The 18293-nt window shown below is 42.7% G+C and overlaps 1 protein-coding gene across 2 annotated transcripts in view; it reads left to right on the top strand.

Annotated features, from left to right (window-relative positions):
* The first annotated feature begins 597 nt into the window (after positions 1 to 597).
* LOC110495439 (collagen alpha-1(XVIII) chain) overlaps positions 598 to 18293 on the top strand; it is a 71139-nt gene continuing 53443 nt past the window's right edge. For both annotated transcript variants that reach the window (XM_036951940.1, XM_036951941.1), the window contains exon 1: positions 598 to 1005. In XM_036951940.1, the coding sequence (XP_036807835.1) occupies positions 849 to 1005 (157 nt within the window). In that variant the 5' untranslated portion in view covers positions 598 to 848. The remainder of the gene's footprint in view (positions 1006 to 18293) is intronic.

Raw genomic sequence — 18293 nt, forward strand, 5'->3', positions numbered from 1 at the left:
GGGACAGACTCACTACACACTGTACACTGCACACTCACTGTCTGTCTTCATTAGAGAATATTGGTTTCCACATGTAGGCTTTAACAGTGTGGGTGGGTTGATTTAGTGCTAGAAGGACAGACTCACTACACACTGCACACTGTACACTCACTGTCTGTCTTCATTAGAGAATATTGGTTTCCACATGTAGGCTTTAACAGTGTGGGTGGGTTGATTTAGTGCTAGAGGGACAGACCCACTGCACACTGTACACTGCACACTCACTGTCTGTCAGCTAAGCAGCTTTTCCATTCTCTCTGGGTGGAATGCAGGGTTTAGGGGCATGAGTTGTATGCCATCATGTCTCAACATGGGGACATGTATAAGCCAACTAAATGCTGATAATACCGTTTTCCTGCAGCCTTTGATTAGGTTTAGTCAAATGAGTCTTGGTGTACAGAAAGCTTATTGAAGAACTTGCATATTGTGTAAATAATTGTTTGACTGTGCCCTAGGTTAGCTTACCTGATTTTGAAAAGTATGTGGATATCATGAAGTCATAAAAGGCGCCAAATGTCAGTGTGTTCAGTATGTATTTTAGATTGGACCTGTCAGTCACGGAGGTTTGGATGAATCTGCCAAACGTAGGATACTTAGGACCCAGGGGAAAATCCCGTCGATAAATTGAGGGTTTGTCCATAGCGCCCGCGAACTAACGTTTTACTGTAGATTATACTGTCAATTCTGTTTCGGTACTCAAGGTTCCGTGCGCAGGCAGAGAACTCACCTTGGAACTGTGCAAAGGCTGCGTAGCCTACCTGCCATTAATTCCAACGACACTGTTCTAGGACCGAGACGGAGATGCCCAAATGTGCATGAACCTTTTAGCTTACCAAACAAAAGGACTTGTGGAAATATTTTGCACAAATAAGCGGAAAAGCATGCCTTGTGTTGACAGGTGGTCGTTTGCTCTGCATACATGCGTACTTCTGCTGGCTGTCACATGGACAGAAACTCAAAGGACAGGTAAATATGTCGGATACATTGTTGCAAATTCTTAGAAATGTACAGGCAAAATTGAAGCCTTTTGAGTCTTTAAATGCATGTGACTTAATTATCTTTAATACTATTGCATCTCTAGTTGGTAATTACAACATAAAATAACAGCCTACTATGTTACATTTTGTGAATAAAAACATTTTACATCTGCGTTATAGGAGATTATAGATTTTATTTGACCCCCTCCTGAACATTAGTTTATTACAGCTACTCTTGATGGCATACCCATTGTAGACCACATAAGGAAAACATTTCGGTTTCTATGACACCTATGCTGTGGACGGTTCTGGGCATAATCAGGTATAGTGATATTTGATCCATCACTCAAGGGAGGAATGAAGTGTGGTGGTTGTGCTAATGGTAATGTATGTCTAGGCTTGTCCGGAACTATGAACAGCTCAAATCGCAAAGACAATCTTCCAACACCAACGCCAATAGCACATTCAATAGTTGCATTGGAATAGAAAGTACAATATTAGGTTAGTCTACTATACAAGCCAGAGCTTGTGGTGGTCTTTTAACCTGCTAGATATAATATTGACTTGACGTTTATTAGTCTTTTCATCTTTGTAATGTTTTCACTGAAATCCTCAATCAGCTATTATAATTGAAGGGGCTTTATTGGCTTGGGAAACATATGTTTACATTGCCAAAGCAAGTGAAATAGATAATAAATAAAGTGAAATAAACAATAAAAAATGTACAGTAAACATTACACTCACAAAAGTTCCAAAAGAATAAAGACATTACAAATCTCTCTCTCTCTGTCTCTCTCTCTCTCTCTCTCTCTTCTCTCTCTCTCTCTCTCTCTCTCTCTCTCAATTCAATTCAAATCAAGGGGCTTTATTGGCATGGGAAACATATGTTTACATGGAAATGGATAAACAAATGTGAAATAAACAATAAAAAGAGAACAGTAAGTATTACATTCACACAAGTTCCAAAATAATGAAGACATTTCAAAATATACAGTGTTGTAATGAAGTGCAAATAGTTAAAGTACAAAAGGCTAAATAAATAAACATAAATATGGGTTGTATTTACAGTGGTGTTTGTTCTTCACTGGTTGCCCTTTTCTTGTGGCAACAGGTAAAAAATATTGCTGCTGTGATGGCACACTGTGGTATTTCACCCAATAGATAAAAAATTGAATTATTTTTGGGTCTGTGTAATCTAAGGGAAATATGGTCATACATTTGGCAGGAGGTTAGGAAGTGCAGCTCAGTTTCCACCTCATTTTGTGGCCTGTGTGCACATAGCCTGTCTGCTCTTGAGAGCCAGGTCTGCCTATGGCGACCTTTCTCAATAGCAAGGCTATGCTTACTGAATTTGTACATAGTCAAAGCTTTCCTTCATTTTAGGTCAGTCACAGTGATCAGGTATTCTCTGTTTAGGGCCAAATAGCATTCTAGTTTTCTCTGTTTTTTTTGTTAATTCTTTCTTTCTTTTTGTTTTCTCATGATTTGGTTGGGTCTAATTGTGTTGCTGACCTGGGACTCTGTAGGGTCTGTTTGTGTTTGTGAACAGAGCCCCAGGACCAGCTTGCTTAGGGGACTCTTCTCCAGGTTCATTTTTTTATTTATTTTTTATTTCACCTTTATTTAACCAGGTAGGCTAGTTGAGAACAAGTTCTCATTTACAACTGCGTCATGGCCAAGATAAAGCAAAGCAGTGTGACACAAACAACAACACAGAGTTACACATGGAATAAACAAACTTACAGTCAATAACACATTAGAAAAAAGGAAAGTCTATATACAGTGTGTGCAAATGGTGTGAGGGGGTAAGGCAATAATTAGGCCATAGTAGCGAAGTAATTACAATTTAGCAGATTAACACTGGAGTGATAGATGAGCAGATGATGTGCAAGTGGTGATACTGGTGTGCAAAAGAGCAGAAAAGTAAATAAAAACAATATGGGGATGAGGTAGGTAGATTGGGTGGGCTATTTACAGATGGACTATGTACAGCTGCAGCGATCGGTTAGCTGCTCAGATAGCTGATGTTTAAAGTTAGTGAGGGAGATGTAAGTCTCCAGCTTCAGTGATTTTTGCAATTCGTTCCAGTCACTGGCAGCAGAGAACTGGAAGGAAAGGCAGCTCCGGGTGCTACGGGTGGGTGTTGTTATCGTGACTAGTGAGCTGAGGTAAGGCGGAGCTCTCCCTAGCATAGACTTATAGATGACCTGGAGCCAGTGGGTCTGGCGACGAATATGTAGCGAGGGCCAGCCTACTAGAGCATACAGGTCGCATTGGTGGGTGGTATAAGGGGCTTTGGTAACAAAACGGATGGCACTATGATAGACTGCATCCAGTTTGCTGAGTAGAGTATAGGAAACTATTTTGCAGATGACATCGCCGAAGTTTAGGATCGTTAGGATTAGAGGTCGACCGATTAATCGGAATGGCCGATTAATTAGGGCCGATTTCAAGATTTCATAACAATCGGAAATTGGTCATTTTGAACGCCGATTTTGCAGAGTTTTTTGTTGTTTGTTTCTACACCTTTATTTAACTAGGCAAGTCAGTTAAGAACACATTCTTAGTTTCAATGACGGCCTAGGAACGGTGGGTTAACTGCTTTGTTCAGGAGCAGAACGACAGATTTGTACCTTGTCAGCTCAGGGATTCCATCTTGCAACCTTACGGTTAACTAGTCCAACGCTCTAACCACCTGCCTGTTACGCGAATGCAGTAAGAAACCAAGGTAAGTTGCTAGCTAGCATTAAACTTAATCAATCATAATCACTAGTTATGGTTGATGATATTACTAGTTTATCTAGCGTGTCCTGCATTGCATATAATTGATGCAGTGCGCATGATGCAGTGCGCATTCGCGAAAAAGGACTGTCGTTGCTCCAACGTGTACCTAACCATAAACACCAATGCCTTTCTTAAAATCAATACACAGAAGTATATATTTTTAAACCTGCATATTTAGCTAAAAGAAATCCAGGTTAGCAGGCAATATTAACCAGGTGAAATTGTGTCACTTCTCTTGCGTTCATTGCACACAGAGTCAGGGTATATGCAACATTTTGGGCCGCCTGGCTCATTGCAAACTAATTTGCCAGAATTTTACGTAATTATGACATAACATTGAAGGTTGTGCAATGTAACAGGAATATTTAGACTGATGGATGCCACCCGTTAGATAAAATACGGAACGGTTCCGTATTTCACTGAAAGAATGAATGTCTAGTTTTCGAGATGATAGTTTCCGGATTCGACCATATTAATGACCTAAGGCTCGCATTTCTGTGTGTTATTATGTTATAATTAAGTCTATGATTTGATAAAGCAGTCTGACTGAGCTATGGTAGGCACCAGAAGACTCATAAGCATTCATTCAAACAGCACTTTTGTGCGTTTTGCCAGCAGCTCTGCTGTTTATGACTTCAAGCCTATCAACTCCCGAGATTAGGCTGGTGTAACGATGTGATGTGAAATGGCTAGCTAGTTAGTGGGGTGCGCGCTAATAGCGTTTCAAACGTCACTCGCTCTGAGACTTAGAGTAGTTGTTCCCTTTGCTCTGCATGGGTAACGCTGCTTCGAGGGTGGCTGTAGGAGCGAGGAGAGGTATGGAGGCTATACTAATACTAAAGTGCCTGTAAGAACATCCAATAGTCAACGGTATATGAAATACAAATGGTATAGAGAGAAATAGTCCTATAATTCCTACAATAACTACAACCTAAAACTTCTTACCTGGGAATATTGAAGACTCATGTTAAAAGGAACCACCAGCTTTCATATGTTCTCATGTTCTGAGCAAGGAACTTAAACGTTAGCTTTCTTACATGGCACATATTGCACTTTTACTTTCTTCTCCAACACTTTGTTTTTGCATTATTTAAACCAAATTGAACATGTTTCTGTTTCATGTTTTTTAACATTATTTGAGGCTAAATTGATTTTATTGATGTATTATATTATGTTAAAATAAGTGTTCATTCTGTATTGATGTAATTGTCATTATTACATTTTTTTTTTTGAATCGGCAGATTAATCGGTATCTGCTTTTTTTGTCCTCCAATAATCGGTATCAGTATCGGCGTTAAAAAAATCATAATCGGTCAATCTCTAGTTAGGGTAGTCAGTTTTACTAGGGTAAGTTTGGCGGCGTGAGTGAAGGAGGCCTTGTTGCAAAATAGAAAACCGATTCTAGAGTTGATTTTGGATTGGAGATATTTGATATGAGTCTGGAAGGAGAGTTTACAGTCTAGCCAGACACCTAGGTATTTGTAGTTGTCCGGGCGGGTGCGGGCAGCGAACGGTTGAAAAGCACGCATTTGGCTTTACTAGCGTTTAAGAGCAGTTGGCGGCCATGGAAGGAGTGTTGAATGGCATTGAAGCTCGTTTGGAGGTTAGTTAACACAGTGTCCAAAGAAGGGCCAGATGTATACAGAATGGTGTCGTCTGTGTAGAGGTGGATCAGGGAATCACCCGCAGCAAGAACGACATCGTTGATATATACAGAGAAAAGAGTCTGCTCGAGAATTGAACCCTGTGGTACCCCATAGAGACACACTGAGCTCTGTCTGCGAAGTAGTTGGTGAACCAGGCGAGGCAGTCATTTCAGAAACCAAGGCTATTGAGTCTGCCGATAGGAATACGGTGATTGACAGAGTCGAAAGCCGTGGCCAGGTCGATGAAGACGGCAGCACAGTACTGCCTTTTATCGATGGCGGTTATGATATTGTTTAGTACCTTGAACATGGCTGAGGTGCACCCATGACCAGCTCGAAAACCGGATTGCACAGCGGAGAAGGTACGGTGGGATTCAAAATGGTCGGTGATCTGTTTATTAACTTGGCTTTTGAAAACTTTAGAAAGGCAGGGTAGGATGGATATAGGTCTATAACAGTTTGGGTCTAGAGTGTCACCCCCTTTGAAGAGGGGGTTGACCGTGGCAGCTTTCCAATCTTTAGGGATCTTGGACGATACGAAAGAGAGGTTGAACAGACTGGTAATAGGGGTTGCAACAATGGCGGCGGATAGTTTTAGAAAGAGAGGGTCCAGATTGTCTAGCCCAACTGATTTGTACGGGTCCAGGTTTTGCAGCTCTTTCAGAACATCTGCTATCTGGATTTGGGTGAAGAAGAAGCTTGGGGAGTCTCGGGCAAGTAGCTGCGGGGGGTGCGGCGCTGTTGGCCGGGGGTTGGGGTAGCCAGGAGGAAAGCATGGCAAGCCGTAAAGAAATACTTATTGAAATTTTCGATTATCATATCATCATTATCATCTCTCTGTAGGTGATGGCTTTGTTATGGAAGGTTTGGGAATCGCTTCCTTTTAGGTGGTTGTAGAATTTAAAAGCTATTTTCTGCAGCTTTTTTTAAGTCAACAAAGCATGAGAAGACTTTGCCAATGTTTTGGTTTATGTCAATTAGGATGTGCAGGGTGAATACAAGGTATGTCATATGGTCATTTGGTAAAAAGCCAATTTGACATTTGCTCAGTAGAGGAAATGTACAATTCCTTTCACCGAGGAAATGTACAAGTCTGGTGTTAATGATAATGCAGAGGATTTTCCCAAGGTTGCTGTTGACACATATCCCACGGTAGTTATTGGGGTTAAATTTGTCTTCACTTTTGTGGATTGGGGTCATCAGTCCTTGGTTCCAAATATTGGGTAAGAGGATGATGAGGATGAGGATGATGTGAAAGAGTTTAAGTAAAGCCAATTGGAATTTGTGGTCCACAGGCCTTTTAGGATTGGAGGGTTTGCATTTTGTCTATAGTTCTCTCTCTCTCTCTCAGTCTGTATGTACAGTGGGGCAAAAAAGTATTTAGTCAGCCACCAATTGTGCAAGTTCTCTCACTTAAAAAGATGAGAGAGGCCTGTAATTTTCATCATAGGTGCACTTCAACTATGACAGACAAAATGAGAAAAGAAAATCCAGAAAATCACATTGTAGGATTTTAAATGAATTTATTTGCAAATTATGGTGGAAAATAAGTATTTGGTCACCTACAAACAAGCAAGATTTCTGGCTCTCACAAACCTGTAACTTCTTCTTTAAGAGGCTCCTCTGTCCTCCACTCATTACCTGTATTAATGGCACCTGTTTGAATTTGTTATCAGTATAAAAGACACCTGTCCACAACCTGAAACGGTTACACTCCAAACTTCACTATGGCCAAGACCAAAGAGCTGTCAAAGGACACCAGAAACAAAATTGTAGACCTGCACCAGGCTGGGAAGACTGAATCTGCAATTGGTAAGCAGCTTGGTTTGAAGAAATCAACTGTGGGAGCAATTATTAGGAAATGGAAGACATACAAGACCACTGATAATCTCCCTTGATCTGGGGCTCCACGCAAGACCTCACCCCGTGGGGTCAAAATGATCACAAGAACGGTGAGCAAAAATCCCAGAACCACATGGGGGGACCTAGTGAATGACCTGCAGAGAGCTAGGACCAAAGTAACAAAGCCTACTATCAGTAACACACTACGCCCCCAGGGACTCAAATCCTGCAGTGCCAGACATGTCCCCCTGCTTACGCCAGTACATGTCCAGGCCCGTCTGAAGCATTTGGATAATCCAGAAGAAGATTGGGAGAATGTCATATGGTCAGATGAAACCAAAATATAACTTTTTGGTAAAAACTCAACTCGTCGTGTTTGGAGGACAAAGAATGCTGAGTTGCATCCAAAGAACACCATACCTACTGTGAAGCATGGGGGTGGAAACATCATGCTTTGGGGCTGTTTTTCTGCAAAGCGACCAGGACGACTGATCCGAGTAAAGGAAAGAATGAATGGGGCCATGTATTGTGAGATTTTGAGTGAAAAACCTCCTTCCATCAGCAAGGGCATTGAAGATGAAACGTGTCTGGGTCTTTCAGCATGACAATGATCCCAAACACACCGCCCTGGCAACGAAGGAGTGGCTTCGTATGAAGCATTTCAAGGTCCTGGAGTGGCCTAGCCAGTCTCCAGATCTCAACCCCATAGAAAATCTTTGGAGGGAGTTGAAAGTCCGTGTTGCCCAGCAACAGCCCCAAAACATCACTGCTCTAGAGGAGATATGCATGGAGGAATGGGCCAAAATACCAGCAACAGTGTGTGAAAACCTTGTGAAGACTTACAGAAAACGTTGGACCTCTGTCATTGCCAACAAAGGGTATATAACAAAGTATTGAGATAAACTTTTGTTATTGACCAAATACTTATTTTCCACCATATTTTGAAAATAAATAAATAAAAAATCCTACAATGTGATTTTCTGGATTTTTTTTTCTCATTTTGTCTGTCATAGTTGAAGTGTACCTATGATGAAAATTACAGGCCTCTCTCATCTTTTAAGTGGGAGAACTTGCACAATTGGTGGCTGACTAAATACTTTTTTGCCCCACTTGTATGTCTCTCTGTATGTATGTCTCTCTGTCTGTGTGTCTGTGTGTCTGTCTGTCTGTGTGTCTGTCTGTCTGTCTGTCTGTCTGTCTGTCTGTCTGTCTGTCTGTCTGTCTGTCTGTCTGTCTGTCTGTCTGTCTCGCTCTTGCTCTCTCTCTTTCTCTGTGTGTGTATGTGGTGTGTGCGTGTGCAGCATTGTTTGTGTGTCCCTCGAGGCTAGTGATTGATGGTGTGCTCAGACTTTCCCTTCTCCGGGGAGGGTTGAGGGTTGGCCCGGCCAGTCTTTCCAGGGAAACAGATGCCAGTTCATCTTGTGGCTCCTGACTTCATCTATCTTTGTTTCCTTCTCTTGTTGACCATGCCAGGGTGGCAGGGAACACATTGTCCTTCAACCCCGCTCACTCACATAGAGGTCAACTCTGTTGGAACGCTGTGTCTTTTGTATGAGCTTACGGACAATCCATATCATCAGGGGTTTCAGAAATTCCATTATCATTCTTTTTAGCAATATTCCCACATTTCCACATAGAATAGATGTGGCATCTCTGTCCATGTTACAGTAGGTGTCTTGGAAATGATTGGTTGTATTGGAGCTGTGGTCTCCTTCCTTACAGGATGTTTCTGAGTGGAAAGGCAGAGGAACGCTGATGTATTGTAGGGTAGCTTCTGTCTCATGCTGTAATTAAATGATAAACTCTGTTGTTTCATAGGGCTCCAAAATATCTGGATCCTTTCCTGGATCCACAGCTGTTCCAACAACCTGTATGAACATGAGGTCCCAAACTCAGTCATAATCATACCAGTGTTTAACACCGTAGCAGCATTATGTTTTGTGTTCGTTGACTGATGGATGGTTGGGTCTTGTGGAACTTTATTAATAACACATATTGGGGGAAGATTATATGATGAATGTCTAAGTAACATACACATGTTTATTTCTGCTAATGTAGTAAAATAGATTTCACATAACTGTTACGCAAACTATCAATAACTGTATGATCATATTTTACTTCTGAGGTCTTTCTGCAGGCTAGTTCGACTGGGCTCTAGGCCCAGACAGTGGCTTGGAATGTGACGTTGGGATGTTTGAAAGACGTCCCTTCAACCTGAAAATTGCCCTACTCATTATACTGTGCAGACCTATAAGCTGTGATAAATAATCTACCCCTCTGGGGTTTGGCTGGAAAACATGTCTGCTTCAGATCTGAACTAGAGACAGGAAGGTAGTTCTAGTCCGTAGACAGCTACTGTACTGCCATATAGTTCTAACTAGAGACAGGAAGGTAGTTCTAGTCCGTAGACAGCTACTGTACTGCCATATAGTTCTAACTAGAGACAGGAAGGTAGTTCTAGTCTGTAGGTAGCTACTGTACTGCCATATAGTTCTAACTAGAGACAGGAAGGTAGTTCTAGTCTGTAGACAGCTACTGTACTGCCATATAGTTCTAACTAGAGACAGGAAGGTAGTTATAGTCTGTAGGTAGCTACTGTACTGCCATATAGTTCTAACTAGAGACAGGAAGGTAGTTCTAGTCTGTAGGTAGCTACTGTACTGCCATATAGTTCTAACTAGAGACAGGAAGGTAGTTCTAGTCTGTAGGTAGCTACTGTACTGCCATATAGTTCTAACTAGAGACAGGAAGGTAGTTCTAGTCCGTAGACAGCTACTGTACTGCCATACAGTTCTAACTAGAGACAGGAAGGTAGTTATAGTCTGTAGGTAGCTACTGTACTGCCATATAGTTCTAACTAGAGACAGGAAGGTAGTTCTAGTCTGTAGACAGCTACTGTACTGCCATATAGTTCTAACTAGAGACAGGAAGGTAGTTCTAGTCTGTAGGTAGCTACTGTACTGCCATATAGTTCTAACTAGAGACAGGAAGGTAGTTCTAGTCTGTAGGTAGCTACTGTACTGTCATATAGTTCTAACTAGAGACAGGAAGGTAGTTCTAGTCTGTAGGTAGCTACTGTACTGCCATATAGTTCTAACTAGAGACAGGAAGGTAGTTCTAGTCTGTAGACAGCTACTGTACTGCCATATAGTTCTAACTAGAGACAGGAAGGTAGTTCAATTCTGTAGGTAGCTACTGTACTGCCATATAGTTCTAACTAGAGACAGGAAGGTAGTTCTAGTCTGTAGCTAGCTACTGTAATGCCATAGAGGTCTATCATGATCTCTGTGACACTTTGGTGAATTGTGTCTTGAGTTGGGTGTGACTAGGGGCAAATGAAAGGGAGCTGACAAATCAACTAGCTTTACCTGTCACTGTCTGACTCATCAAAGGACTCTGGTGTTGGGCAGGGCTCAGGTTCAAAAAGAGGGACAGGAGGACATGACATTTGTGTTGAGTATGGCTCAGGTTCAATAAGAGGGATAGAAGGACAGGACATTTGTGTTGGGCAGGGCTCAGGTTCAAGAGTCATGGTGGACATGTTGTTAGGACAACATTGGTGGAAGCGTCTTGGTGGACATGTTGTTAGGACAACATTGGTGGAAGAGTCATGGTGGACATGTTGTTAGGACAACATTGGTGGAAGAGTCATGGTGGACATGTTGTTAGGACAACATTGATGGAAGCGTCTTGGTAGACTTGTTGTTAGGACAACATTGGTGGAAGAGTCATGGTGGACATTTTGTTAGGACAACATTTGTGGAAGAGTCATGATGGACATGTTGTTAGGACAACATTGATGGAAGCGTCTTGGTAGACATGTTGTTAGGACAACATTGGTGGAAGAGTCATGGTGGACATGTTGTTAGGACAACATTGGTGGAAGAGTCATGGTGGACATGTTGTTAGGACAACATTGATGGAAGCGTCATGATGGACATGTTGTTAGGACAACATTGATGGAAGCGTCTTGGTAGACTTGTTGTTAGGACAACATTGGTGGAAGAGTCATGGTGGACATGTTGTTAGGACAACATTGGTGGAAGAGTCATGGTGGACATTTTGTTAGGACAACATTGGTGGAAGGGTCATGGTGGACATGTTGTTAGGACAACATTGGTGAAAGAGTCATGGTGGACATTTTGTTAGGACAACATTTGTGGAAGAGTCATGATGGACATGTTGTTAGGACAACATTGATGGAAGCGTCTTGGTAGACTTGTTGTTAGGACAACATTGGTGGAAGCGTCTTGGTAGACTTGTTGTTAGGACAACATTGATGGAAGCGTCTTGGTAGACTTGTTGTTAGGACAACATTGATGGAAGCGTCTTGGTAGACTTGTTGTTAGGACAACATTGATGGAAGCGTCTTGGTAGACTTGTTGTTAGGACAACATTGATGGAAGCGTCTTGGTAGACTTGTTGTTAGGACAACATTGATGGAAGCGTCTTGGTAGACTTGTTGTTAGGACAACATTGATGGAAGCGTCTTGGTAGACTTGTTGTTAGGACAACATTGATGGAAGCGTCTTGGTAGACTTGTTGTTAGGACAACATTGATGGAAGCGTCTTGGTAGACTTGTTGTTAGGACAACATTGATGGAAGCGTCTTGGTAGACTTGTTGTTAGGACAACATTGATGGAAGCGTCTTGGTAGACTTGTTGCTCTTTGTGGTCATGATGAAAAGAAAGGAGACTGTATTGCTATTTGGGACAAACAGGTAAAATCCTGGACTACACCTCTACCCTGTCCAGGGAAGTAGTAACACCTCTGCCCTGTCCAGGGAAGTAGTAACACCTCTGTCCTGTCCAGGGAAGTAGTAACACCTCTGTCCTGTCCAGGGAAGTAGTAACACCTCTACCCTGTCCAGGGAAGTAGTAACACCTCTGTCCTGTCCAGGGAAGTAGTAACACCTCTGTCCTGTCCAGGGAAGTAGTAACACCTCTAGCCTGTCCAGGGAAGTAGTAACACCTCTGTTCTGTCCAGGGAAGTAGTAACACCTCTGTTCTGTCCAGGGAAGTAGTAACACCTCTGTTCTGTCCAGGGAAGTAGTAACACCTCTGCTCTGTCCAGGGAAGTAGTAACACCTCTGTCCTGTCCAGGGAAGTAGTAACACCTCTGCTCTGTCCAGGGAAGTAGTAACACCTCTGTCCTGTCCAGGGAAGTAGTAACACCTCTGTCCTGTCCAGGGAAGTAGTAACACATCTGCTCTGTCCAGGGAAGTAGTAACACCTCTGTCCTGTCCAGGGAAGTAGTAACACATCTGCTCTGTCCAGGGAAGTAGTAACACCTCTGTCCTGTCCAGGGAAGTAGTAACACATCTGCCCTGTCCAGGGAAGTAGTAACACATCTGCTCTGTCCAGGGAAGTAGTAACACCTCTGTCCTGTCCAGGGAAGTAGTAACACCTCTACCCTGTCCAGGGAAGTAGTAACACCTCTACCCTGTCCAGGGAAGTAGTAACACCTCTGTCCTGTCCAGGGAAGTAGTAACACCTCTGTCCTGTCCAGGGAAGTAGTAACACCTCTGCCCTGTCCAGGGAAGTAGTAACACCTCTGTTCTGTCCAGGGACGTAGTAACACCTCTGTCCTGTCCAGGGAAGTAGTAACACCTCTGTTCTGTCCAGGGAAGTAGTAACACCTCTGCCCTGTCCAGGGAAGTAGTAACACCTCTGTTCTGTCCAGGGAAGTAGTAACACCTCTGTTCTGTCCAGGGAAGTAGTAACACCTCTGTCCTGTCCAGGGAAGTAGTAACACCTCTGTCCTGTCCAGGGAAGTAGTAACACCTCTGTTCTGTCCAGGGAAGTAGTAACACCTCTGCCCTGTCCAGGGAAGTAGTAACACCTCTGTTCTGTCCAGGGAAGTAGTAACACCTCTGTTCTGTCCAGGGAAGTAGTAACACCTCTGTCCTGTCCAGGGAAGTAGTAACACCTCTACCCTGTCCAGGGAAGTAGTAACACCTCTGTTCTGTCCAGGGAAGTAGTAACACCTCTGTCCTGTCCAGGGAAGTAGTAACACCTCTGTCCTGTCCAGGGAAGTAGTAACACATCTACCCTGTCCAGGGAAGTAGTAACACCTCTGTCCTGTCCAGGGAAGTAGTAACACCTCTGTCCTGTCCAGGGAAGTAGTAACACCTCTGTTCTGTCCAGGGAAGTAGTAACACCTCTGTCCTGTCCAGGGAAGTAGTAACACCTCTACCCTGTCCAGGGAAGTAGTAACACCTCTGTTCTGTCCAGGGAAGTAGTAACACCTCTGTCCTGTCCAGGGAAGTAGTAACACCTCTGTCCTGTCCAGGGAAGTAGTAACACATCTACCCTGTCCAGGGAAGTAGTAACACCTCTGTCCTGTCCAGGGAAGTAGTAACACCTCTGTCCTGTCCAGGGAAGTAGTAACACCTCTGTTCTGTCCAGGGAAGTAGTAACACCTCTGTTCTGTCCAGGGAAGTAGTAACACCTCTGCTCTGTCCAGGGAAGTAGTAACACCTCTGTCCTGTCCAGGGAAGTAGTAACACCTCTGCTCTGTCCAGGGAAGTAGTAACACCTCTGTCCTGTCCAGGGAAGTAGTAACACCTCTGCTCTGTCCAGGGAAGTAGTAACACCTCTGTCCTCTGTTAACTATAATTACTACTTTACCCTTGTGTAGCCTAGTTGACCAAACCCATCTAGACTTTTAAGTCACTCTAAGTGAGGTAGTAGAGGCTGCCCCTAACCACAGATATGGGATCTGATTACCCTACCACGAGTCTTAACATGAAGCCATTTGGTTAATAACAAATATCTGACCCCGGACCAGCAGTTATGGAAAACGTCAACGACAATCCCAGGATGCTTTGGAGAGACACAGGAAGTGTAATAATAGTGTAATAGTGACATACATGGATGATCTAACAGGGAGAAGAGGATGTTTTCATACCCTCTTCCACCTTTCTTTGTGTTTATATCAGCTCGCCCATCTAAATTGGTCTTTGAACAGAATAGGTCCTGTTTGATGGTACGGGATGCAATGTTTTCCCATCTGCAGAGTCAGACTGGGCAGGCTGCTTTGAGGTGGTGCTACGGGTGATGGTGGGGACAGGGGAGACCGCAGGCTGGGGCTTGCATCACCTCCCCTGCTCCTCACGACATGTCCCTATTAACATAGCTTTATTGTCATGGAAACCATTAAGAAAACATGTAACGATACATTGAGTACGAAACATTAGGAACACTTGGTCTTTCCATGACATAGACTGGCCAGGTGAATCCAGGTGAAAGCTATGATCCCTTATTGATGTCACTAGTTAAGTCCACTTCAATCAGTGTAGATGAAGGGGATGGAGAAAGGTTAAAGAAGGATTCTTAAGCCTTGAGAAAATTGAGACATGGATTGTGCATGTGTGCCGTTTAAAGGGTTTATGGGCAAGACAACAGATTGAAGTGCCTCTGAACGGGGTATGGTAGTAGGTGCCAGGCACACCGGTTTGAGTGTGTTAAGAACTCCAACGCTTCTGTTTTTTTTATGCTCAAAGGTTTCCCCTGTGTATCAAGAATGGTCCACCACCCAAAGGGCATCCAGCCAACTTAACGCAACTGTGGGAAGTGTTGGAGTCAACATGGGCCAGCACCCCAGTGGAACGCTTTCGACACCTTGTATAGTTCATGCTCCGGCGAATTGAGTCTGTTCTGAAGGCAGTAGGGGGCTTAATAATAAACATCAGGATTCACTTGTATGTATACTTCATTGAATGGTCAACAGACTATTTCATGGTTAATAAGTAGTTCACACACCACTGCACATATCTCGCTGTGTCAAGCAGCCTCTCAAAACATAGAAGGCATTTACCCTGAATTCTCTTCTTTGCTAGTCAGTCACTGTATCAGAGAAACCTTTATGTGTTGAGTGAGTGACTCGCTGGTCATGGAAAGCCGGTTTCTAAAGCGTTTGATCAACACAGAACAAGACAATTGTCTGAGCTGCCTGTATTCAGCATAGTGGGAAAGGATCTCAGATAAGATAGCCGAGTGTCTAACTTTTCCACTGGAGGATCTACTGTGTTGTGGGTACTCTACGTCTCATCAGGCCTGGTGGAATGGAAGAGGATGCTCTCATTCACTTCCCACATGGGGCCCAGATGGCATGGTGCCCAATTCAACTCCAACCTGAAGAACTAACTGGATCCTAGCCGACCATTGTCCATTTAAGATACAAGTGCTAGATTCACACGGCTATTTGTCGCCATGAGCCTAAAGGTTAGAGGGTGGGGCTTAGATTTACTCCCTAGGGATTAATCATTGGAGTTGTGTTTTTTGGGGGTGAGAAACCGCAAATTTGTTTAAAACAATGTAATATTGTTTATATGCAGTTTAAAAACAGAATGTCAGATTAATTGTGATGGTATCAATGACTATGTATGAATGGACAAAGCCATTGAACACGTGACACCATTAATTCCTATGTGAAGACTCAATAGCGCATTGAAGCCAATTTAAATCAGTTAAAATAGCTTCTCATAGAGGCATAACGTGCAGTTTGAGCTACTCCAGGAAGTGACGTTGCAGGCTAGCTCAGTGCTGCCCCCTCTCATTGAGTAACTCGGTAACTGGCCGATTATGACATCGGTTTTCACACAAGTGTGTTAAAATCAATTTTAATATGTTTTATTTAGAAATTCTTTAGTAAGTAATACTTAAAAGCTAAGTCTAGTTGGCTTATTTTAATGATTTAAGTTAAATATGGGGGAGAAATGGTGTTGCACATGTCACCATGTCATTAATATCTGCACTATGAGGAGATTTGACGAAAAATCCCAGTAGTCTTTAAAATTGCATTCAGGAGCAAAAGGTTTTCAATAGTTGTTTTTAATTCATAAAAAAATTAATTGGAAGATAATATTGGAATGGAATATAAATAATATCATTAAATAACATTGGAATATAACATTTAATAACAACTAAATAACTCTGTGTAACATTAATGTGGCAACTCTCTTATGCTCGCTATTGCACGATTCTAATTTGTACCTGTAGGTCACAAATAAAGCTATCTCCAGTAAAATTGTAGCACAACTCATGAGCCTACCTCCTGCACTGTTCACACCGAATCCGGTCCCCACCTGTGACTGAAAACAGGGGGAGAGATGCCAATTGAGAAGCTCTCTCTTTAAAATGTAGATAGCTATCTATCTATATGACAAAAAAAATGCTGTGTAAAATAGCTAAAAGGCTATAAAGTTGCATTAACTGTAAAGCTATCAGTCAACAATGGAAACATTTACAACTGAAATTAAGTTATGCCATCTTTTTTTATGTTTATTAATGTACTTTACCTCAGACAATCTGGTAGTAAGTTTGCTAGCTAGTCCTCCTAGCAGCTTATGCTAACTAGCTAGCTGGCTAGCATTTACAAGTTAGCATAAACTAGCGCTAACTGGGCTAGTCATTGTCTAAATGACAGGTAAAAACACATTCATAACCATAAAGGGATAACTAGCCCCCAGGGGAACGTTTCCCCCTAGTATGGAACACACTCCAACATATTACAACTTTACTAAAACATTATCAACGATTTTCCCTCTAAACAGTGGTTATTTATTTTAAGGCTTTCCTATTTACATATTTTTTATTTTTACATTTGATCAACTTTTTTGTTGAATTATTGCCAAAAGTTGTGATGACACAGAGGACATTTTTTCTTCAGCAAGAACAGTGACAACCAGGGCAAGTGTTGGGGAAATAATTTGGTGATATCCTGTGGTCTTTATGTGAATCTCGGGGGGGGGGGGGGGGTGCAGTTACCCCAGGGGGCTAGTTAACCACTACTACCCTAACATGGTTGTCTTCAAAACAAGTTTTTATTTACACAAAGATTGACCACAAAGATCGCCATTTTTCCATTCACTATAATTGGTTATCCTGTTTTCTGCTTACAATGTCTGCAGTACCGCGGTCGGCCTTGAACTTCCGTGGCTTTAATGAGAGGGGGCAGTCATTCTCCCCTGGATGGTATATACGATGTATTGAACCAAGATCTTTTCTTGGATCGAAACTACAGGGTTGGTTTGGAACCATTGGCCAGTTGTTTGCTTGTAAGCTTCTCGTCATCCAGTCCAATCCACCTCAAACCATCACTGATTAAACATCTGTGGTGAAACGCCCAGTGAGTCAACTGTGTCATGTTAGCTGTGTCAGAGTACAGTTATTCCAAAATGTGTCTGACCCCTGTGACCAGCATCACAGTATGCCTGGCCCACCTGTCACCTCTCTGTCTGTCTCTGTCATCTCATCGTTTCTCTCCCTGATCCTGAAGTCTTTACCCTGGTCCAAGATCTGTTTGTGCTGTCTTGCCAAATCCTACGGTCGTTTCTTTAACCTGGTCCCAGATCTGTTTGTGCTGTCTTGCCATTTGCCAACACCAATGGTCGTTGTTTGCAAGACAGAACCAGGCTAGAAGTCTGAGCCTGTTACTGGGAACTTAGTGTGAATTGATGTGTTGTGACACATGCTGCAAGGGAAAAGGCCCATCTCCGGAGGAATGTGATCGCAGTATTGAGCTGCACCTCTATGGCCCTTGGGTCTTGGTCTTTCCACTTGACTTTGATGTCACATCCCCCTAGAGTCTCACACTAAAGACAGCAGTGTCTGCCAGATGAACAGTAGCCTATAGCAGGGTTTCCCATCTACAGTCCTCCAGTACCACCAACAGCACACATTTGTGTTGTAGCCCCAGACAAGCACCCGTGATTCAACGAGTCAACTAATCATCAGGCCCTCAATGAGATGAATCAGGTCTGCTTGTCTGGGCCTACAACAAAAATATTTGTTGTTGGGGGTACTGGAGGACTGGAGTTGGGAAACACTGGCCTATAAGCAATGGAGGAGAGAGGTATTATGAAGTTTAACTAAATACGTATTTATAAAAGAGGGAATAAAAGAGGCCTTAGATGCTTTGTTTTGGTCTCATATTTCATATTTCAGTAGGTCAACGGAAATATAAGAATCGCAGCGACCCTCAGAGAGAATAATAGTTTTA

This window comes from Oncorhynchus mykiss, chromosome 18, assembly GCF_013265735.2.
Source record: "Oncorhynchus mykiss isolate Arlee chromosome 18, USDA_OmykA_1.1, whole genome shotgun sequence".
NCBI classification, from domain to species: domain Eukaryota; kingdom Metazoa; phylum Chordata; class Actinopteri; order Salmoniformes; family Salmonidae; genus Oncorhynchus; species Oncorhynchus mykiss.